This window comes from Dendrobates tinctorius, unplaced genomic scaffold, assembly GCF_039654945.1.
Source record: "Dendrobates tinctorius isolate UK_male_01 unplaced genomic scaffold, ASM3965494v1 ptg000063l, whole genome shotgun sequence".
Classification (NCBI taxonomy): Eukaryota; Metazoa; Chordata; class Amphibia; order Anura; family Dendrobatidae; genus Dendrobates; species Dendrobates tinctorius.
The window spans coordinates 10,219,577-10,243,663 of record NW_027361731.1 but is presented as its reverse complement, the minus strand read 5'-3'; the positions used below and the strand labels follow the sequence as shown (position 1 = coordinate 10,243,663).

Here is a 24,087-nt window from a genome sequence, read left to right as displayed (position 1 = left end):
CTGGCCAGCATTTTAACCAGAGGGCCCTTCGAGCTGCGTTTGATAACCCAGCTGATCTAGCCGCCATCCTTGCCGAGTCTGCTGAGGCATCAGCCAAGAAAGCCGCAGCACTCTGGATGATCGGTAGAGTTTTCCGAATGGATGCTCTTGGGGCTCCGTCCTTCAGATGGGAATCTAGTTGATCTAGCCAGACCATCACGGATCTGGCTATACAAGTGGCAGCTATCGCTGGTCTTAGGGCGCCTGCTGACATCTCCCATGTTCCCTTTAGAAAGGAATCCGCTTTTTTATCCAGCGGGTCTTTTAAGGAGGCCATATCATCGAACGGTATGGAGGACTTTTTGGAGGCTTTGGCTACTGCCGCGTCCAGCTTAGGGGCCTTATCCCATCTGTTTACCACTGGGTCATCAAATGGGTACCTCCGTTTGAAGGCAGGTGGTAAGGAGCCCCTTTTTTCGGGTCTCTTCCATTCCCTTTCTATCAGGCTCTGGACCTTATCATTTAATGGAAAAGCTTTGTGTTTCCTGGGATCTAGACCTCCGAACATTACCTGTGCCGAAAGCTCTGGCTTTGAGTCTGCTACTGCCATGGTGGACCTTATTGCTTTAACTAGCTTGTCCATCTGGTCTAATGGGAAGCAGAATCGGCTTGAGTCTTCATCCGAAGAGGATGAAGTGGAGGCCGGGGAATCCGAGGAGTAATTGTTCCTAGGGGCAGCTGAGGACTCCGACCCTGAGAAACTAAATTCTCTTCCCCTAGAAGAGTCCCTTTTAGATAGGGCTTTCATCTCTGTCCCTGTAAGGATGGGGGAGAGTGTAAGGGCCTGTCAGTCTATGCCTGGGCCCCCGTCCCCTTCCAACCCCTACCGTCTGTCGCACACATGGCTGACATAGTCTTTTGGGGTGGCCGTCTGGTAAGGGGCAACTACAGAGGGCACATTCCCTGTGCTTCTGTTTTACCGTAGCTTTCCTCCCCTGCGAAACAAGCATAAGGGAACACTGCATCAGGGTACATTCACGGAGATCTCTTACCCATGCAGATGAGGCAGGTACCGGATCATGGAGGGAGGCAGGGGGAATCCTTTAGACTGGAGGAACTTCTGCGGCTCTGCTCACTTGTCCGCTTTCTCTTCTGCTGGCCACTCGTATGAGGCTTCACCGAGGCCTCCTTCTGTGGGCGCTCCTGCACGTCCTGCTGCTCTATGGGGGTTCTGTCATATCCATCGCTGGGCCTTCAGAAGCACCCCGGCAGCATCACCTCCTGCCCTTTAAGGCCTCCCAGTATCCGGTCAGCAGGGCACTGGTGCGGCACCTCCCCCAGGAACCCTCCCGCGACCTTCCCCCGCATGATCCATACCCCCCACCGCCTCGGGTACCGCGCGTCCCCCCGGATCGCCGCGCCCACGCGGCGCACACTAGGAAGGCGGCTGGCACCCGACTTCCGGTTTTGGCGTTCCCGGCCCCGCCCTTTCCGCCGCGTCACTTCCGCCGCGCGTCAGAGGCCGCGGGAGCGCGCGGAAAGGAGCCGGCACGGTATCCAGACCTTTCCTGCATACATACCTGGTGCCCGCATTCTGGAGACGGCTGTCCACCGGACCCTTTGCTCCGCCTGCTCCAACCACTGCCGTGGCGACCTACCCGGCCCCACCGTGGCGCTTCCAGGTACCCCGAGCTTGACCGAGGTAGGAGATCCCCCCGCTACCTGAGTCGGTCAGCCGGCCTGGGAATCCCTCGACGACTCCATGATGGACGATCTGAAGGAAGTCCCGTCCTCTAGGAACAGGAAACCAACTGATGCGTGGGAGAGGTGCCGCCCTTTTGTATCTGTAGGTTTCCTGTTCCTGAAGGGCGGATCCCCTCTCTCAGGTGGTGCTGTCATGGACGACCGATAAATTATGTTGGAAAGAGCTTCTCGGTGTGTCCTAGTGTGGGATCACTAATCTCCTGGGACTCAAAATGGAAGGAGGATCAGCATGCTAGAAGCATTATCTGCTATCTAACCAACCACTTGTTCGCACTGTTCTGTCTTCAGAAGTGGTGTACATTACCTTCCTGCAAAGTGGGACCTGTGTGATGTGGATGGGGCCGTTCTTGTGATTACGCCAATTGCTGAAGCACATCTGTCCCACATCCTTGACATCTACGTGCACCATCATTAGCACCTCCACTTCCCTATCCCTTACTTCTTGCGTTACGAATTTTCTAATTGCTAGGTCTCTGGAAACCAAGTTTATTTTGGATTTTAAAAAAAAGTGGTCACCTGCAGCAGTCAAAGCATTTTTTTTTTTAATTTAATATCACCATAGTGTAACACAAAGCACGTAAAAGTGTATGGATGACAAATTCAATCCAGAAAAATTTCTCAACGCTTATTTGGAATTTTATATACCACCGGAATTCACCACAAAGCACGTAATACACTATGGATAACACTATAGTCTATTTTTTCACCCCACAAAAAAAGAATGTGGTCAACTGTCGCTGCTATATATTTAGCAACTCACTGCAAAGCACTAAGCCCTGCCTAGAGAGTGTATTCAGCCACTCCCCCTCCTCATGCAACTGTCCCTCCCTAGGTTAAATGCAGAATGTATCTGATACAAACAAAAAAGCACAAGATTCAATACATCGGAAGGCAGGAACAGTGAAGCCAGCGCTGATTTTGTAACAACCTCACATGAGACCCGGGAACGTGAGTACCAAGACCACTGGACCGACACTGGCACGGAAAGAGTATGGATATTTTTATTTGAAATAGGCCAAACATGAGGAATGACAAGGGGTTGTCCTAATAATGGACAATCCCTTTAATACATTTTTTGGTTAAAACATTTCCAACATTCTGAAAATGAAAAAGGCTTCAACCCCCCCCCCCCCCTTTGTGACTTTTCTGATGTTAAAGAGTTGATTTTAGTGTAAACCATTTCCTACATTATGAACATGAAAAAGGTTTCTCCCCTGTGTGGGTTCTCTGGTGTGTAACCAAAGCCCATTTCCGATTAAAACATTTCCCACATTCTAGACAGGAAAAAGGCCTCTCTCCTGTGTGGGTTCTCCGATGCGTAACCAAAGCTGTTGCCTGTGTAAAACATTTCCCACATTCTGAACAGGAAAAAGGTTTCTCTCCTGTGTGGGTTCTTTGGTGTAAAACAAGCTTGCATTTCTCTTTAAAACACTTCCCACATTCTGAACAGGAAAAAGGTTTCTCCCCTGTGTGGTATCTTTGGTGTGTAACAAGACTGTATCTCTTTTTAAAACATTTCCCACATTCTGAACATGAAAAGGGCTTTTCCCCTGTGTGAGTTCTCTGGTGCTTTACCAAAGCTGATTTTTGTGGAAAACATTTCCCACATTCTGAACAGGAAAACGGTTTCTCCCCTGTGTGGGATCTTTGGTGTATAACAAGATTGTATTTCCGATTATAACACATCCCACATTCTGAACAGGAAAAAGGTTTCTCCCCTGTGTGGGTTCTCTGGTGTGTAACAAGATTTGATTTATGGTTAAAACATTTCCCACATTCTGAACATGAAAAAGCCTTCTCCCCTGTGTGGTTTCTCTGGTGTATAACAAGATTTGATTTATGGTTAAAACATTTCAAACATTTTGAACATGAAAAAGGCTTCAACCCTGTGTGTGTTCTTTGGTGTATAACAAAACTGCTTTTCTCATTAAAACACGTCCCACATTCTGAACAGGAAAAAGGCTTCTCCCCTGTGTGGGTTCTTTGGTGTCTAACAAGAATCCATTTCTTGTTATAACTTTTCCTACATTCTGAACAGGAAAAAGGCTTCTCCCCTGTGTGGATTCTTTGGTGTATAACAAAATGTGATTTGTATTTAAAACATTTTCCACACTCGGAACAAGAATATCTTTTCTCCACTGTGTGAATGTTTGGATCTTTAAGAAAAGATTTTTTGATGGGAAAACTGTTTCCATATTCTGAACATGAAAATGGCTTCTTTGATTTAGGAGTATTTCCATTTTCAATGCTTATTTTGTGACTCTGATTTTCCTCAGTTGTCGCTAATGAATCAGAAGACAGGACCTGTTTCAAAGGATCAGATGAGAGATCTTTGCTGTGAAGGGATGATGGTATATCTGGAGTAATGGCATTCACTTCAATTGTATCCTGTGGGATCTCAAGATCATCCGATTTAAAAATTGAATATGTCAGCTGTCTCTCTGATCTCCTGGTACAGTCACCTGCCAAGATATATACCAATTATTATTTTTGAATAAAATATCCTTGTATGTCATTTACCATTTCTTCTTAAACTAGCTGTAAAAATGGCAAATTATGTAAAAATATTGAATTCTTCACCAAGACAATGACAGTTCATCATCTAATAGAAACTCTCATAGGATGAACCAGTGGAGCGTGATGTTCAAATATGGAAAGAAAGTCACAAAGAAACGTTATGTTGATGAACATAAATCTAATAAAAACTTCTATTCATCTAACAGAAAACAAGTCCCCACTCAGGTCCATCATCAGTCAGTGGAAAAACAGAGGTTTCTACATTATTAGTGGCTCAAAGACTCTTAAAAAGCAACATGGCTTCCATAAACCAATCCAGCAATATCCGCTCTCCCAAAGTCAAATTTCCCCCTCGCTTCTGAGCCTTTCAGTGTGCACAAACCACATGTATTTGGCATTACTATAGTGAGAAGAACCCACTTAATTTATGGTGTGTGTGTCTCCTGGAGCACAATCAGGGCCCTATGAGTTGGGTAATAAAATGGCATATTTGCAATTTTTTTTTTCTCCCACATCCACTGTGTGCTAATTTAAAGAAAGTGCCTGTGGAATCAAAAATAGTCACTACTCTGAAGGTTGTAATTTCCAAAATGAAGTCATTTTATGGGGATTTCTACAGCTCCGATTTTTGTCATATTAGGGCTTCTGCAAATGGTGTCACATCTCTTCTGGGATCTGCTCCTATGACGTCATCAGGCGTGTCCTTATTCTTATGGCAGGACGGGCTAGTAATGGAGTAGACGTTGGAACCAGAAGCTCTGGAAGACATAGGCTCGATTCAGCCTCTAAGATTAGGGTGCCTGGGACAAGTAGAACCATCCAGTCTGGCAGTATGGGTGTATGTGCTGTCCAGCTGAAGCCAACTTGATAGCACTATTTTCTACGAAAGCTCGAAGCATATTGAAGGAAGCTGCCAGATACAGCCTTGTTCTCCTATGGTTCAGTCCTCTATGCTCAGCTCACGGCTTGTGTATTTGTTTCCTGTTGTGATCCCGGCCTGTTTACTGACTACTCTTACGTCTTCTGATTTTGTTTTTTCTCTGCCTTACTGGTTCTGACCCGGCTACCAGACTATTGTTTTTCCCATTTCACACCACCAAACAGCAGGCAACACTGTGGCCCAAGCCTAGGGGGTCTCTATGTAAATCCAAATCCAAGTAGAGGTGTTAAAGGGTGATGAGCAAAACAATCCCTGGGATCAGGAAAATGGAGTAGATAGCGCCTGTTCGTGGTGGCCATCTTTTGAGCTGCCAGTTGGCCACAAACACTGCTCCGAATACATTGTGTCTGCAAGCTATTCCAGTAAGATCTGGATTCAAATAGCTAAATGGCACTCCTTCCCTTCTCAACCCTGAAATGTGCCCAGACAGTCGTGTACAACCGTATATAGGGTATTGTCGGATACAAGAGAAGTTGTAAAATAATTTAGGAGGTCCATCTGTTTGCTATTACCATTTGTGAAAGTGAAAAAATTGGGGCTTATATTTTGTGAAGAATTCTAAAATTATCACCGCATACAGTGACACGTCAGATTTTAAAAATGGGCCCTGATTAGGAACACAAAACTGGCTGCGGGAAGTGGTTATCAGAGTATTTTGTGAACTAATAATTGTAGCCAAAAACTGTGACTATAGACAATAACATCTACTGAAATGATCAAACTCAACAGTCTTCATCAGTAATAAATGAGTAACTAGTGGTGAGACCTCTCTAGGGTAATTACCGTAAGGGGCTTGGTGGTTCTTAGCAATCTAAATTATCGTCAGGGCCAATATTTTCAGATGAGTTTCAAGAAGAAATATTAGAGAGTCAAATATAAGAGTAGAGAAAGTATTAGTGCTCCCCAGTTCAGGAGAGACTGTGCAGTAATCTGAATTCCTTAGGGTCAAAAGCATAATGGAATTGATGACGTGGAATGAATCCATGAATCCAGGGCTCGAGCCATGCCAACATATCTCCTGCAGGCGTGAATAAACGTATATTACAGCCATCAGCCACGCACAGCTTAGAGATATATCATGGCACAGGGGTAATGTTTATTATGTAGTTTATCACAATCCTGTTTGAAATTAGTTAGTTTTAAAAGAAATTGAAAAGTCAGGATAAAGAGAAACTCTGTTGTTATTGTAAAGAAATTCCATTTGGCCTCAATGTACATTTAATGTTGTCAATCATAAAAGTGAAGCTTAGCCAGAAAGACTGGACCTGGTCTTGTAGGGACCATATGAGCACATTCAGCAGCACAGAAGGGAGAGAAGGGAGATTCATCCAATAACATATCAGGGTTCTAGGAAGCCAACAGTATCATTACCCTCCGCTTTCTCTTACAGACCCATCATAATACTTTTCTTCAAGTGATTTTCTAACTTGTCAGCACATTCTACGTCATTTGGCCTTGTAGTTTACAGATCTACGCAGGTAACGGTCAGCGTATTCTAATCCCAGAGGGTAGGTGGATCTTCCAGGTTATACGTTCTATAGAAAAGGGTTTAACAATTTCACAAGTAATTTCAACATTTCCAAATGGAGCAGAATGTTGTGGTCTAGAGGCACAATGGTGATCACACGATTGTGCTACGACAGGAATAGATGATCGATACAGCAGCCACAGCTTCTCTGCATTTACTGGACACTACTCACCTGGGTAGTCATATGAAGGAATCTCCTCTTTATACCGCTCATCGCCCCTCACATATGTCTCTGTAGTATTAATATGGGTCAGATCTTCACCCTGAAACAAATATTGTAAAAGTCACGTACAGATGGAGAAGTCACATCTATGATCAGCTCTAATCCTGCTATCTCCACCGCTCTCATTACACAAGTATAAAACATATAATACTGGTGGCTAAAACAAGACTGAGAACGAGACCTTCACAGCCGTCTACACATCATAGGGGAGATCTCATCACACCTTCTCTCCATCTACCTGATGATCCTGAGGAACATTGAGATCTTCTTGTTTACAGTCCTGTGGAAGAAGAGGACGGGGACATCTCTCTGGTGTTGTCCTCTTACTGGATAGATCTGGAGGAAACACATACAGGGACTGAATTCATTCTTTACATACAGATAATTATAGGCCGTGTGTATTTAGTCCTGTCTATTACCTGGTGATGTGAGGGGCTGGGGAACCTCCATCATGACGTCCTTGTACAGATCTCTGTGTCCTTCTAAATACTCCCACTCCTCCATGGAGAAATAGACAGCGACATCCTGACACCTTATAGGAACCTGACACATACAATGATATGGTCATCCCCCCCCGATCCCTTCATAGCGCTACTGTATAATGTCCCAGCAGTGTCACCTCTCCAGTCAGCAGCTCAATCATCTTGTAGGCGAGTTCTAGGATCTTCTGGTCATTGATGTCCTCATACATCAGGGAGTGAGGTGGAGGCCCCGTGTTTGGGCTCCGGAGTCTTCCCCGTCCCTCAGACACAGTGTCCTGACAGCACTCACTAGAGGTCTTCTTCACCACTGTGTAATCCTGGTTATGGAGAGACACATTAATAAATCTCACTACAGACATTTCCAGAGTCCTCACCTCTCCAGTTCTGTCCATCTGTTATTCCCATAGATAAGAATGATGTAATGTGACATCATCAGAATCTCTCACCTCTCCAGTAAGCCGGAAGAGGATCTCTAGGGTGAGGTGTAATATCCTCTCCGCCATCTTGTCTCTGTCCATATCCATCCTTCATGGGTAAATCAGGAAAATTCTCATATATAAGATCTCCACTGGGAGGATCCGATATTGTAGAGACCTGAATCAGAAGATGATGAGCTGATGTAACATAAAAATCAGTCCTGCCCACATCAGACATGGGAGGGGCTTGACTCACGGCCCAGGGCATGGCATTTTGCCGGAGCTGTCCTGTCGGTGCAGTGTGCGCCGCTATAGCAGGACACCCTTCTCTCAAGGGATTAAAACATTTTGCACGGGGTGTGTGTGTCTGTTAGTGATTAGAGGGGAGGTCTACACTGAGGGCTGGTGTGATTGGTTGAATAAACAGGATACCCCTCCCACTATTTAAATTTGGTACATCCTCATCTGCAAACTCACTGGTCCCTCTGGGATTAGGGCATTAAATACATTTGGCCATGGCTGGTCTTATAACCAATCAGAGCTCACATAGGAGAACAGGATTTGTTATATGACTTTCAATTGGAGCGGTCTGAATATAAAGGTATGTCCCTGCCGGTGTGATACCAACCCCCGGAAGAAGGCTGAACGCCGAAACGTGCGTTGAGGTTGGCGTCATCACCCACAAGAGGTAAAGTTAATCTCTGCACTACTTGTATAGGACTGGTAGTTACTATGGTATGGAGTCATTATGTCTTAGTGGCACTCTCTCATAGCTACTCAGCGTCTGAAGAGTGATTATTGGGTTTTTTTTATATGTGTAGCCACTTACTGTTATAAATGTGGGTTGTGGTGCCTTGTTTTTGGGTTTCCCACTTTTTAACCTTGCATGTTATGTATGTTTTTGCTATTTAATAAAGATTCATATTTTTGTGATTTTGGGTTCATACGTGTTTTTTTCGGATCTATTTCATTTCATTTGAACCCAGTGATTGGTCTAATACTTAGCAAGGGGCTATACAATTTTTCTTGCATGTAATATTTTGTTGGAATGGCCTCATACTTTGACTTCAACATTTCTGTTTATTATTGCTCTCTGTGTTTTTTCACAGTTTATTGGTTGCAGTCCCATGGATTATAAAGCCACTGATTTGTCCTGGCAGACTAAACTAAATAAGGTCTTTCAGAGTGGGTCTCCCAATATCGACCCAGATAGAGAAATGTTACAGAACTGCAGGATAATACCAGACGTCTTTTACAAAGACGTATGAGAATACGGTGGAACAAAGCATTTATGGAAAACTATCTCAGTAAACAAATGATTCCACATGGTCTCAGAGTCCAAGTATTCCCATCTTTCCCTGTGGAAGATAAAGGTTTCATATCCAAGTGGGAGGAAGTTTGTAATACTAGTTCCTTTAAATTCATGGAAGTATTAATTGCACGGAACCAAACGGTAATTGAAAACATAGAGAAAGATTTGGACGCCTCATACATACATCTTAAAGAATCTATTCCTAATGGGAAATTAGCTACCTATAATGAGCAGATGGAAACATGCCTTGATACCTGGAAGAAACAGATCCAGGACATCCAGTCAAAAAAGCTGGCGAGGGATACCTCTGACTATGTTCAGAAAAAGGTTTATAGGTGGAGAAAGGTGGTGAATAATCCTAAACCCAATAGATCTGTATCCATGTCTTCCTTATCATCAGTTAGTGGACAATCGGAGGCCTCATTGCCATCAGGGGTATCTATGAATACCCGCCTGGGGAAGAAAAAGAATGTGAGCCAATGGGAAAATCGGCCTAAAAGGCAATAAATCCAAACAATCTAAAAATGATTCTGAAGATCATAAGGTAATTAACCTCTCTGATCATGTTTTTTGAGCTCTTGACTTGTCTCTGCTCTCTAGGGGTCTTACATTCTCACCCAGCTCACGCTTCGACCTTTTTACAGTGATTAAAGATCTTCACATTTTCGGCCGCTCTTTGATGTTCAAGAAGGTTTCATAATGATGAATTACATCAAATGTTTCCTACCAGCGAGGAACAATTGGCATTGCAGACCTTGGAGGAATTGTCCAGGGAACATGAAGGCATGGATATGGGTAAGATACCCAACTGTTTGTATCAAAAATCACAAATTTCCACCTTTGTCCGCATGTCCCAATGTAGAACTGTTTGTACAGTTAGTCTCCAACGAATTGGAACGGATTCCATCGTATCTATAAGGACAACCTAACATCAGATGAACTAATAGTCTGAATAGATTAAAGCGATTACGGGACGTTGTTTATAAACCTGCAGACAAGGGTGGAAACGTGGTTGTGTGGCCATGCAAATTATATGAAGCAGAGGCCTACGGCCAGTTACGGGATAAGCAGTGCTACCGGAGGTTGTCTTACAATCCTTTGGTGGAATATTCTGAAAAATTATAGAAAATTTTGGATACAGCTTTTGAGCAGAGAATTATTTCTAAACAACTACGAGATGTACTTCTTGTACCAGAGGCTAGGGTTTGTACCCTGTACCTCTTGCCGAAAATACATAAGGATTGTAGAAAACCCCCCCGGTAGGCCTATTGTCTCAGGTGTGGGCAATTATTTAGAAAAGGTCTGAAAATACATTGACGCTCAATTGAAACTCTTGGTGGAAACATTGCCCTTGTACATTCATAATACGAGTGACTTCTTGAAGAAAATCGATTCTCTAAATGTGGAGTAGGGAGCTATACTTGTGACTTTTGGTGTCAAGGCTCTGTACACAAGCATTCGACATGAGGATGGACTGAAGGCGGCAGCTTATTATCTAACTAACAAATTTTACAAAAGAGGAGGTCCAATTTATTCTGACTATATTGGAGTTTGTACTTAAACACAAATATTTCTTTTTTGGGGGGGTCCCTCTACTTGCAGCTCCAGGGGACAGCTAAGGGAGCGGCCTTTGCGCCCTCCTATGCAAACCTGTTCCTGGGGCTGTGGGAGAGGGACCTCTTCCTGTCAAATCGGCACACAATGGACCGCATCTCTTTTTGGGCGCGGTACATTGATGATGTCTTCATGATCTGGTAGGGTACTTTAGAACAATTTGTTTCCTTTTTTGTAGATTTAAACGTTAGTAATCTAAATTTACGGTTAACATACAAGTACCACATGGAATTTATTGATTTTCTAGATGTCACGGTCAAGGGTGACCGCACAGGTTTTTTGCAGACTGATTTATTTAGAAAGGAGACCTCTACAAACTCTTTGTTACATGCGCAATCAGCCCATCAAACACAGGTCATCAAGTCCAGACCAACTGGACAATTTTTAAGTGTCCCATGCATTTGTTCATCAGATGGTGACTTCCACAAGATAGCGGTCAACTTAAAACAAAGGTTCTTGACTAGAGGTTACAGCAACAGACAAGTTAAGTTGGCATATGATCGAGTTAGTGGTTGGAAAAGACACGATCTGATATATACCTCAAGTAAAGCTTTGGGCGACAGGAAAGACAAAGCAAATAAGGTTAGAATGGTTACCACCTACCATTCACAATGGAACCTAATGCGAAAAGTCATGGCTAAATATTGGCCTTTACTTCTTGCTGACCGCACCCTTGGTAGCTATTTGTCACTACTAATACTGCCCGGCGAAGTAGAAACCTGAGGGATATACTAGTTCGAAGTCATTATGAGAAGAGTGATCAAAAACAACTACCGTTTGCTCAGTCCCAGAAAGTAAAGTGGGGGTGCACCCCATGTGGAAAATGCGCGGCGTGTTCAACCATTGAATGCGCAATTACCTTCTCTTCCTCAGATGGCAGCAAGAATTATAAAATCACCCAGTCCATTACATGCTCAACCACGGCGGTCGTCTACTATGTCCACTGTCCTTGTGAAGAAATTTACGTAGGCCTTACGACTAGAGCCTTAAAAATATGGGTTAGGGAACATGTCCGGGACATTCTTGCTGCCAAAGAGGAGATATGCGTAGATCATCTACGCACATTACCGAGACACTTCAAGTTGTACAACCAATGTGACCCCAAGGGGTTAAAAGTTAGAGGCATTGATAGACTCCTATCAGAGGAGGGGAAGTGAGTCGACCACTAGCACGGACAGAGACCAAGTGGATTTGGACTTTGAAGACTTTGTAGACACATAACTGTGTTCTTCACGGGATCATCCTTATCAAGTCATAATACGGACTAGAACATCGTAAAATCCTGGGATGGACAATCGGATTGGATATATTAATATACGCGTCATCTCTTTATAAATATATATGGTCACGATATGTATAAGTATCCCCTTTTCTTGTGGCTATAGTTAAGGATCTATATTTAGCTCAAATGAGGTCATATGTATGGACCTGTCTGGGATCGTTTTTGTAGTATCCAATAATTTGTTAAATATGGGGTATCATACATTTTTGACTTGGGGTAATGTTTACAATGCATGGGTTATCATATATATCTACATGGTCCAATATGGGCTAAATATATGGTTCTGTTGGGATCCACTGCCATGTTTAATAGCTTGTTGGTAACATGTATAATAATAGTATGACCCATTGTGGGCTGAATACATGGCTATATTTGGGGTTAACTTTGCCAGGGTGTATTAATTGTATACAATTTCTGTATGACCCAATAAGAGTTATTTGTATGTCCCTAACTGTCACCAATTCTGTTATGATCTGTTATACCATTATCCTTGGTCTTGGTAATGGTAGATTAGGACTTTCTGTGTATTACTATGTGATAACACTGTGGCTATAATGCTCTTATTACGTGATCTAATTCATTATGATCGTTTATCTAGTGATAAGAAGTTTATAATATATAATGCTTCCCTTTGTCATTTATCCTGATTTTGGCTGCCCAGGGTGTCCACTGTGCGCGCGCGCCCACCGGGTGGCTTCTGGGGCATCGCTGGATGCGGCTGTCTGCGCCGCGTCCCGGTCATGTGATTCAGTCCTGCCCACATCAGACGTGGGCGGGGCTTGACTCGCGGCCAAGGGCGCGGTGTTTGTTCGCGTTGTGCGATTCCCCGGAGCTGTCCTGTCGGTGCAGTGTGCGCCGCTATAGCGGGACACCCTTATCTCAAGGGATTAAACCATATTTTGCATGGGGTGTGTCTTTTAGTGATCAGAGGGAAGGTCTACACTGAGGACTTGTGTGATTGGTTGAATAGACAGGACACCCCTCCCACTATTTAAATTTGGTACATCCCCATCTGCAAACTCACTGGTCCCTCTGGGATTAGGGCGTTAAATACATTTGGCCATGGCTGGTCTTATAACCAGTGATGACATAGGAGAACAGGATTTGTTATATGACTTTCAATTGGAGCGGTCTGAATATAAAGGTATGTCCCTGCTGGTGTAATACCAACCCCTGGAAGAAGGCTGAACGCCGAAACGTGTGTTGGAGCTGGCACCTTCACCCACAAGAGGTAAAGGTAATCTCTGAACTATATGCACTACTTGTATAGGACTGGTAGTTACTATGGTATGGAGTCACTATGTCTTAGTGGCACTCTCTCATAGCTACTCAGCGTCTGAAGAGTGATTATTGGGGCTTTTTTGATATGTGCAGCCTCTTACTGTTATAAATGTGGGTTGTGGTGCCTTGTTTTTGGGTTTCCCACTTTTTAACCTTGCATGTTATGTATGTTTTTGCTATTTAATAAAGATTCATATTTTTGTGATTTTGGGTTCATACGTGTTTTTTTCAGATCTATTTCATTTCATTTGAAACCAGTGATTGGTCTAATATTTAGCAAGGGGCTATACAATTATTCTTGCATGTAATATTTTGTTGGAATTGCCTCGTACTTTGACTTCAACATTTCTGTTAATCATAAAAATCCTGTGTAATAATACAATTACTGGAGATAATAAGGGAACCATATGAGGAGATTTATTATTTTACAGTAGTTTTCTTCCTGACATCTATTATATGCTTACCTAAAATTGTCCGTCATCCACTTCCATCCAGATGTCCTCGAATCCCACAATCCACCGCGCCACACCGGAAGTACACCGACCGACATATTGGAATACCCAATTGATGGGCATTCCAATATGGCACACGCTGGTGGTACCAGGCCCTTGTACCACCAGCGGGACACCGCCAGGACACCCACGCAGGACTCCGCCACCGCCGGACCCCCGTCAGGATCCACCGCCTGACTACATGCGCCGGATGCTGCCGCGGCCCGCCCGCCCACCTCTGTGCAGTCACAGCCGGCAGGAAAGACCGCGGCTTGCGGCCTGTGCTGGAGATGGGGTGCGGGCGCCCTCTGGTGCTTACCAGCTCTGCAGCTGAAGCGGCTGGAGGAACACAAGTACAGCGTGGCGGGTCACTCCCTGCTGGAGCCCCTCATGCAGGTCTACTGGAACTGGCTGGAGGGGAAGGTGCCCCTATGGCTGGCAACCAACACTATCACAATGGTTGGGCTGGTCATGAATGTTCTCACTACCCTATTGTGGTCTGCTATTGCCCTACTGCCATCGAGGAGGTAAGATACAGGCGTTGAAGGGTGGGCTACATGGCTTGGGGCAGTGCCAGACCTGTGTATAAATTATAATAGCAGTGCCAGGCCTGTGTATACATGGATCCCGGTGATTATGACAGTGTTTTCTCATGACATATTGTACTTCATGTTAGTAGTAAAATTTTCATATAACTTGCGTTTATTTGCGAAAAAAATGGAAATTTGGCGAAAATGTCGCAATTTTCCAAATTTGAATTTTTATGCCCTTAACCCCTTCACGACCAATGACGCCACATAGGCGTCATGAAACCTGGTTCAAATCTGACCAGTGACGCCTATGTGGCGTCATGACTTCAAAGCCCCCCTGCGGGTCGGGTGACCGGGGTCACTGAAAGGTCACCCGACCCGCAGATACAGGGGGCTTTGTAATTCACCACAGGGGGCGTGGCTTCGCCCCCACGTGGCTACGATCGCTCTGATTGGCTGTTAAAAGTGAAACAGCCAATTAGAGCGATAGTAATATTTCATCAATGAAAATTGATGAAATATTACAATCCAGCCATGGCCGATGCTGCTGTAGCATCGGACATGGCTGGAGACACCGATTCCACCCCCCACAGGCGATCGCCCCCCCGCAACTGAATGACAGCGGCGATCTGCCGCCGCTGTCATCATCTGCCCCCCTCCCATTCCCTCTGCTCCCCGCCAGCCTCCGATCCCCCCCTCACCCCCCCGGTACCTCCTGAGTCCCCCCGTCCCTCCCGGTGTCCCTCGGGTCCGGATGATGGGCGCCGCCATCTTTGAAAATGGCGGGCGCATGCGCAGTGCGCCCGCCCGAATCTGCCAGCTGCAGATTCCATTCTTTCATTTTGATCACTCTCACAGTGATCAAAATGAAAGAAAAAGTAAATAAACCCCCCGATTATCACCCCCATAGGTAGGCAGAACTAATAAAATAAAGAAAATATTTTTATTTTTATTTTTCCATTAGGGTTAGGGTTAGGGTTGAAAAGAGGGTTAGGGTTAGGGTTGAAAAGAGGGTTAGGCTTAGGGTTGAAAAGAGGGTTAGGCTTAGGGTTGAAAAGAGGGTTAGGCTTAGGGTTGAAAAGAGGGTTAGGCTTAGGGTTGAAAAGAGGGTTAGGCTTAGGGTTGAAAAGAGGGTTAGGGTTAGGGTTGAAAAGAGGGTTAGGCTTGGAATTAGGGTTGAAAAGAGGGTTAGGCTTGGAATTAGGGTTAGGCTTGGAATTAGGGTTAGGCTTGGAATTAGGGTTAGGCTTGGAATTAGGGTTAGGCTTGGAATTAGGGTTAGGCTTGGAATTAGGGTTAGGCTTGGAATTAGGGTTAGGCTTGGAATTAGGGTTAGGCTTGGAATTAGGGTTAGGCTTGGAATTAGGGTTAGGCTTGGAATTAGGGTTATGGTTAGGGATCGGGGTCTATTGGGGTTAGGGTTATGGTTGCAATTAGGGTTAGGGATGTGTTGGGGTTAGGGCTGTGGTTAGGGGTGTGTTGGGGTTAGGGCTGGAGTTAGAATTGAGGGGTTTCCACTGTTTAGGCACATCAGGGGGTCACCAAATGCGACATGGTGCAACCATTGATTCCAGCCAATTTTGCGTTCAAAAAGTTAAACGGTGCTTCCTCCCTTCCAAGCCCCGACGTGTGCCCAAACAGTGGTTTACCCCAACATATGGGGTATCAGCGTACTCAGGAAAAATTGCACAACAACTTTGGGGGTCTAATTTCTCCTGGTAACCTTGGGAAAATAAAAAATTGGGGGCTAAAAAAATATTTTTGTGGAAAAAATTTTTTTTTTTAATTTTCACGTCTCTGCGTTATAAAGTTCTGTGAAGCACTTGGGGGTCCAAAGTGCTCACCAGGCATCTAGATAAGTTACTTGGGAGGTCTAGTTTCCAAAATGGGGTCACTTGTGGGGGGTTTCTATTGTTTAGGCACATCAGGGGCTCTGCAAACGTAATGACGACCGCAGACCATTCCATCAAAGTCTGCATTTCAAAACGCCACTACTTCCATTCCGAGCCCTTACGTGTGCCCAAACAATAGTTCCCCCCCATATATGGGGCACCAGCGTACTCAGGACAAACTGTACAACAACGTTTGGGGTCCAATTTATCCTGCTACCCTTGTGAAAAAAAAAATTGCTGGGTAAAAATCATTTTTTTTGAGGAAAAAAAAATATTTTTTATTTTCACGTCTCTGCGTTATAAACTTCTGTGAAGCACTTGGGGGTTCAAGGTGCTCACCACACATCTAGATAAGTTCCTTGGGGGGTCTAGTTTCCAAAATGGGGTCACTTGTGGGGGGTTCCACAGTTTAGGTACATCAGGGGTTCTGCAAATGTAACATGATGCCCGCAGACCATTCCATCAAAGTCAGCATTTCATAATGTCACTACTTCCCTTCCGAGCCCCGACGTGTACCCAAACAGTGGTCATCCCCCACATATGGGGTATCAGCGTACTCAGGACAAACTGGACAACAACTTTTGGGGCCAATTTATCCTGCTACCCCTGTGAAAAAAAATTGCTGGCTAAAAATCATTTTTTTTTGTGGAAAAAAAAATTTTTTTTATTTTCACGGCTCTGCGATATAAACTTCTGTGAAGCGCTTGGGGGTTCAAGGTGCTCACCACACATCTAGATAAGTTCCTTGGGGGGTCTAGTCTCCAAAATGGGGTCACTTGTGGGGGGGTTCCACAGTTTAGGTACATCAGGGGCTCTGCAAATGTAACATGACACCCGCAGACCATTCCATCAGTCAGCATTTCAAAATGTCACTACTTCCCTTCCGAGCCCCGACGTGTGCCCAAACAGTGGTTCCCCCCCACATGTGGGGTACCAGCGTACTCAGGACAAACTGGACAACAAATTTTGGGGTCTAATTTCTCCTGGTACCCTTGTGAAAATAAAAAAATTGCGCACTAAAAAATAATTTTTTGCGGGAAAAAATTTTTTTTTTATTTTCACGGCTCTGCGTCAAACTTTTGTGAAGCACTTGAGGGTTCAAGGTGCTCACTACACATCTAGATAAGTTCCTTAGGGGGTCTAGTTTCCAAAATGGGGTCATTTGTGGGGGAGCTCCAATGTTTAGGCACACAGGGGCTCTCCAAACACGACATGGTGTCCGCTAACGATTGGAAGTAATTTGCATTTCAAAAAGTCAAATGGCGCTCCTTCCCTTCTGAGCCCTGCCGTGTGCCCAAACAGTGGTTCACCCCCACATATGGGGTACCAGCGTACTCAGGACAAACTGGACAACAAGATTTGTGGTCCAATTTCTCCTGTTAGCCTTGTGAAAATTAAAAATAGTGTGCTAAAAATCATTTTTGAGGAAAAAAAATTATTTTTTATTTTCACTGCTCTGTGTTATAAACTTTCGTGAAGCACTTGGGGGTTCAAAGTGCTCACCACACATCTAGATAAGTTCCTTAGGGGGTCTAGTTTCCAAAATGGGGTCACTTGTGGGGGAGCTCCAATGTTTAGGTGCACAGGGGCTCTCCAAATGCGACATGGTGTCCGATAACGAGTGGAGCTAATTTTCCATTCAAAAAGTCGAATGGTGCTCCTTGCCTTCCGGGCCCTGCCGTGCACCCAAACAGTGGTTTATGACCACATATGAGGTATCTGTGCACTCAGGAGAACTTGCTCAACAAATTTTAGGATCCATTTTATCCTGTTGCCCATGTGAAAATGAAAAAACTGAGGCTAAAAGTTTTTGTGAAAAAAAAGTATTTTTTTTTTTTACAGATCAATTTGTGAAGTACCTGGGGGTTCAAAGTGATCACAATGCATCTAGATAAGTTCCTTGGGGGGTCTAGTTTCCAAAATGGGGTCACTTGTGGAGGAGCTCCAATGTTTATGCACACAGGGGCTCTCCAAACACGACATGGCAACCGCTAAATATTCCAGCATATTTTCCATTCAAAAAGTCAAATGGCGCTCCTTCCCTTCTGAGCCGTGCCGTGCTCCCAAACAGTGGTTTATGACCACATATGAGGTATCGTTGTACTCAGGAGAAATTGCCCAACAAATTTTAGGATCCATTTTATCCTGTTTCCCATGTGAAAATGAAAAAATTTATGCTAAAAGAAAATTTTTGTTGGAAAAATTAAAATGTCCATTTTTTCTTTCCACATTGCTTTAGTTCCTGTGAAACACCTGAAGGGTTAATAATCTTCTTGAATGTAGTTTTGAGTAGCTTGAGGGGTGCAGTTTTTAGAATGGTGTAACTTTTGGGTATTTTCTGCCATATAGACCCCTCAAAGTGACTTCAAATGTGAGGTGGTCCCTAAAAAAATGGTTTTGTAAATTTTATTGTAAAAATGAGAAATCGCTGGTCAACTTTTAACCCTTATAACTTCCTAACAAAAAAATACTTTGTTTCCAAAGTTGTGCTGATGTAAAGTAGACATATGGGAAATGTTATTTATTAACTATTTTGTGTCACATAACTCTCTGGTTTAACAGAATAAAAATTCAAAATTTGAAAATTGCAAAATTTTCACCAAATTTCTGATTTTTTGACAAATAAACGCAAAAATGATCAACCTAAATTTACCACTAACATGAAGCCCAATATGTCACGAAAAAACAATCTCAGAATTGCTAGGATCCGTTGAAGCGTTCCTGAGTTATTACCTCATAAAAGGGACACTGGTCAGACTTGCAAAAAATGGCCAGGTCATTAAGGTCAAAATAGGCTTGGTCATGAAGGGGTTAAAGCACAGAGATATGGCACACAAAGAACTAATAAGTAACATTTCCCACATGTTTACTTTACATCAGCACAATTTGGGAACCAACATTTTTGTGTTAGGAAGTTATAAGGGTTAAAATTTGACCAGCGACTTCTCATTTTACAACACCATTTTATTTTTACGGATCACATCACATTTGAAGCCACTTTGAGGGGTCTATATGATAGAAAACACCCAAAAGTGACACCATTCTAAAAACTGCACCTCTCAAGGTGCTCAAAACCACATTCAAAAAGTTTATTAACCCTTCAGGTGCTTCACAGGAATTTTTTCCACAAAAATGATCTTTTGGGGGCGTGGCCTGCACGCTGATGGCGATGGCTGCTTGAAAGGAGAGCTCTGTGCTTCAGCAGGATAAACCAGCTCTTATCAGCTCACAGATAACAGGATTACCAGCTACAGGAGGTGTGAGTAACCCCAGCCCTTAGTGATGCCTAAGTTGAGACCTAAAAAAACTGGCACTCCAGCCAAACTGACAGAGAAGTCTCCTCACCTAGCAAGATGGTGCTGGCTTCCCACTCAGCGTCTTCCCACTCCTCACAAGGAGATACAGGCTGTGTGAGAGGCAATACAGGCATTCCTCTGACAGAGGAAACAATGCAATCTCTGCTGAAGACGCTGAGGGCTTCCCTACAGGGTGATCTCAGAGAAATAGTCAGAGAGCTGAAGGAAGAAATCAGGTCTCTGGGTGATCGCACAGAGCATGTAGAAACTAAAATGGCTGAATTTGCAACATCACATAACAATCTGATAGATGCTAACACAGCTTTGGAAAAGGAGGTGGAGGCATTAAAACTTAAAATCAGTGATATAGAGGACAGATCCCGAAGAAATAACCTAAAAATCAGAGGTATTCCCTCATCTGTAGCAGATAAAGACCTCCATGAATACTTCCACACACAAGTTTCTGCAGCTTATACTTCCTGGATGGGACGCCAGAGACCTGATAGTGGACAGAATTCATAGAGTCCTAAATCCAAAGGCATAGATCCAGCTCTGCCTAAAGATGTCCTGGCTAGACTTCATTTCTATAAAACAAAAGAAGCTGTGCTGTACACACTGAGGGAAAGTCCAGCCCTGCCAGACACTTTCATGGGACTAAAAATCTTCCCAGATCTTTCTGCTACAACTCTTAATAAAAGAAGAGAATTCGCCCACCTTTCTAAACTCCTTAGAGATCAAGACATCAAGTACAAGTGGGGTTTTCCGGTGAGGATGATAATTTTCAAAGATGGAGGCACTTACATATGTCATACTCCTTCTCAGCTGGGCAAAATGCTGGATGACTGGGGAATAGCCCACCCACCAAACCCTGGCAGGCGGGAGAATCAAAGAAGATCTCCAGACAAGATTAACCCTGAATGGTCAGCAACTTAGCTGGGACTCCTTCCTGCTTATGGCACCTGCTGTCCTTGCTCCTGTGACACGGGATGTCACGTAGCCCCCCTGATGTTCTCGCCTATGGCGAGCGGTTATACTCCGGTCACCCTACTCGGGGCAAACCGGTGTTGATGGAACTTTTTTGTTTTTGTTCTTCTTCTCAAAAATGTTCTTTAATTTTTTTCAGAAATTTCTTTCAATTCCTTTTTGGTCTAACCCTTCTCATCCCTGATGGCGTTCCTAGGAATTCAACCCCCCCTGCGGCTCCAATATGAAAATTAAGATATTGTCTATTAATGTGAACGGACTCAACTCCCCAGCAAAAAGGTCAATGATGTGGAGAGAGGTGATGGCATCTAACTGTGATATAGCGTGCATTCAGGAGACCCACCTTCTTTCCACAGATAATAAACGGCTACTTCATCCCAGGTTTCAACACGCCTTTTTTGCTAATGACTTAAAAAAAAGAGGAGGAGTGGCCATTTTAATAAAGAACTCAGTGGCCTTTAAATTGATAAATGTCAGTTATGGAGCGGATGGAAGATATATTATTTTGTCTTGTTATATTAACAGTGTCCCTTATACCTTGGCAACGGTCTACTCCCCAAATTCATCGCAATTGACCTTTGCTAGGAAATTTTTCCAAGCATTCAAGGATACTGCCACAGGGGCGGAAATCATCTGTGGAGATTTTAATATACCTGTTATACGCTCCATGGATTGCTCCAACATCAACATCTCACATGCTAAGGAACTTAAGCATCTCATCAATGAATTCCATTTTCATGACATCTGGAGATATTTACATGCATCAGAAAGAGACTATACATTCTTCTCTTCCAGGCATCGCTCATACAGTAGAATTGATTTCTTTTTGGTCGACAGCAAATCTATAAGTAATTGTGTTGCAGCTGATATTGGTTTAATCACTTGGACAGATCATGCGCCGATCTCTTTGTCTGTTCAGGGTGGCTTTAATGTTCTAAATTCCCCCCAGGTGGAGATTGAATACTAGCTTGCTTGGTAGGCAGAAGGTACATGATGAAGTAGAGTCAGTGTTAACAGAATATTTCAAACTTAATAATAATGGGGAAATTTCTGACGAGACCCTGTGGGCTGCTCATAAAGCAGTAGTCAGGGGGCAGTTCATAAAACTGGCCTCCATCCAAAAACGGCAAAAAGACGCAGATATTAAATATATATTAACCCGTATTCATCACCTTGAATCCCTGAATAAAGCCAAAGCAACCCCTAACTTGACTAAAGAAATTGTAACCCAGAGATTTCAACTAAGATCCCTACTCCTGCAAAATTACGAACATAATCTAAAAAAAAATAGATCGACATTTTATGCTATGGGGGATAGAGCGGGGTCCTTATTGGCAAGAAGGACGAAAAAACGTGAGATTCAATCTAAAATAGAATTCCTGAGGGACCCAAATGGAACAATCACTAGACATCCCATTGAAATAGCAGAAGCATTTGCGAAATATTATGAGGCCCTGTATAATCTAAAAAATGATTCCAACACGTCACAGCCGACTCAAGTGGATATACAGGGCTTTCTAGACACCCTGGATCTTCCCCGGGTCTCAGATGAGCAATTAGAGGAACTTAATCTTCCCTTTACTACACATGAAATCCTAGGTTTAAAGTCTAACTCTGCCCCGGGCCCCGATGGGCTGCCATACGAATATTACAAACAATTTACATCCACTCTGTCCCCCTTTATGTTAAAAACCTTCAATTTTTGGCAAAATAAAGGGTCAATTTCCCCAGACAACTTGGAAGCAATTATTATCACGCTACCCAAGCCAGGGAAACCTGCAGACACCCCGGGTAATTTTAGGCCCATTTCACTCCTAAATTGTGATGTTAAAATTTATGCCAAACTAGTGGCGGATAGACTTCATAAAGTGATCCCGGCCTTAGTGGCCCCAGACCAAGTTGGTTTTGTGACAGGCAGGCAATCTAAGGATGGCACCAGACGGATGCTTGACTTGATTGGACTGGTGGAGATATCGGGTGAACCCAGTGCATTCCTGTCTCTTGATGCTGAAAAAGCCTTTGACAGGGTGCACTGGGGATACCTGGAGAGAGTTCTAACAAAATTCGGGTTCTTGGGAAAAATTAAGTCATCCATTCTAGCTCTCTACTCTTACCCAAATGCGTCAGTGTTGGCATCGGGGTTTCTGTCATCTAAATTTCAAATAAGTAATGGCACTCGCCAGGGGTGTCCATTGTCTCCCGCTATTTTTGCTTTAGTGGCAGAACCTCTGGCGGAAGCTATACGAAAAAACAGCCATTTCTGGTATAAGAGTTGGGGAATTTGAACATAAACTTGGTTTATATGCAGATGATGTGATAATTTCCTGTTCTAACCCTGTAGTTTCGATTCCAGCAGTGGTGAACACATTATCGAACTTTTCTAAAGTGTCGTATTATAAGCTTAATGCGGCAAAGTCTTTGATATTGCCGTTTAATGTACCGGTGGAAGCCAGGAGTGTGCTGGAGGGGGCCTTTCAATTCAAATGGTGCGACAGGGGGATACCTTATTTAGGTATTAAGCTGACACCATCGCAGATGTTAATTAAAGAAAATTTGGAACCTCTGATCCAAAATTTAGAAAAGGAATTGGGAAGGTATGAAAAAATATCGTTGTCCTGGATGGCCAGGATACAGTCCTTTAAAATGGTTTTCTTACCCAAAATATTGTATGTACTCAGATGCTTACCCATCAAAATTTCTCACAAAACCCTGATGAAACTTCAATCGTTGACTAACAAATTTGTCTGGGGTAATAAAAGGGCCAGGGTCGCAGGTAAAGTGTTATATCCCCCAAATGACTCAGGGGGACTGGGCACCCCAAACATATCGGCATATTATAAAGCCTTACTAATTGAATCACTAAAGGAATGGTGGCGTCCAGGTAATTCACATAGATGGGCTCAGATTGAAAATTTCCTGTCCCGCCAGGGCTCGGTCAGAAGAATGATGGAAGCAGAATATTTGAGCCGTTCACGGTTCTCCCCGTGTGTTCCCACCATGTCAGCTTCCCTGGAGGTCTGGCGAAATGACTTGATTCATAAGATTCAGATTCCTCTTTCAGAGATTTCCCTCAAGTCGTTGGAATCTCAAATCCCCTTTTTGAATCTAGCCAGGTGGGAGGGATCGGGCATTACAGTGCTGGCGGATCTATACTCTGATTTGGGTGTTAACCCCTTTAATGAAATAGTACGGAAACACCCCTCTTTAAAGGGTTGTTTCTATCAACACATCCAAATTAGTCATTTTCTGGCCTCTAAATTTCCTCTAAAGTCGAATCCTCTGTTACCTACAACAAAGGCTTTGGTATTTAAAAAGATAATTAAATCCAAAGGTATCTCCTCAACATACAAATGGCTCAATAACCCCCCCGAAGAGCAAAAATCTCCTTATATGAATAAATGGGACGTGGAGTTGAATGTTTCTACCTCTCCTTCAAACTGGCACTCGGCTTCAGCAAATATCCAAAAATATTCCAAGTGCATAAATCATCTGGAGCAACTGAAAAAAGTACACCTGCGATGGTATCGGTCCCCAGCCAACTTAGCACAGTTCCTCC

The 24,087-nt window shown here is 43.7% G+C and overlaps 1 protein-coding gene across 4 annotated transcripts in view; it reads right to left on the bottom strand.

The window, feature by feature from the left end:
- Positions 1-2,726: 2,726 nt before the first annotated feature.
- Positions 2,727-24,087, bottom strand: part of LOC141094271 (uncharacterized) — a 36,393-nt gene continuing 15,032 nt past the window's right edge. For 2 of the 4 annotated variants that reach the window (XM_073580099.1, XM_073580100.1), the window contains exons 2-8: positions 9,416-9,614; positions 7,880-8,027; positions 7,571-7,750; positions 7,371-7,494; positions 7,190-7,287; positions 6,901-6,991; positions 2,727-4,205 (exon numbers count right to left, since the gene is read on the bottom strand). In XM_073580099.1, the coding sequence (XP_073436200.1) occupies positions 2,932-4,205; positions 6,901-6,991; positions 7,190-7,287; positions 7,371-7,494; positions 7,571-7,750; positions 7,880-7,957 (1,845 nt within the window). In that variant the 5' untranslated portion in view covers positions 7,958-8,027; positions 9,416-9,614 and the 3' untranslated portion in view covers positions 2,727-2,931. The remainder of the gene's footprint in view (positions 4,206-6,900; positions 6,992-7,189; positions 7,288-7,370; positions 7,495-7,570; positions 7,751-7,879; positions 8,028-9,415; positions 9,615-24,087) is intronic. The other 2 variants (XM_073580098.1, XM_073580101.1) reach the window with 1 other exon arrangement.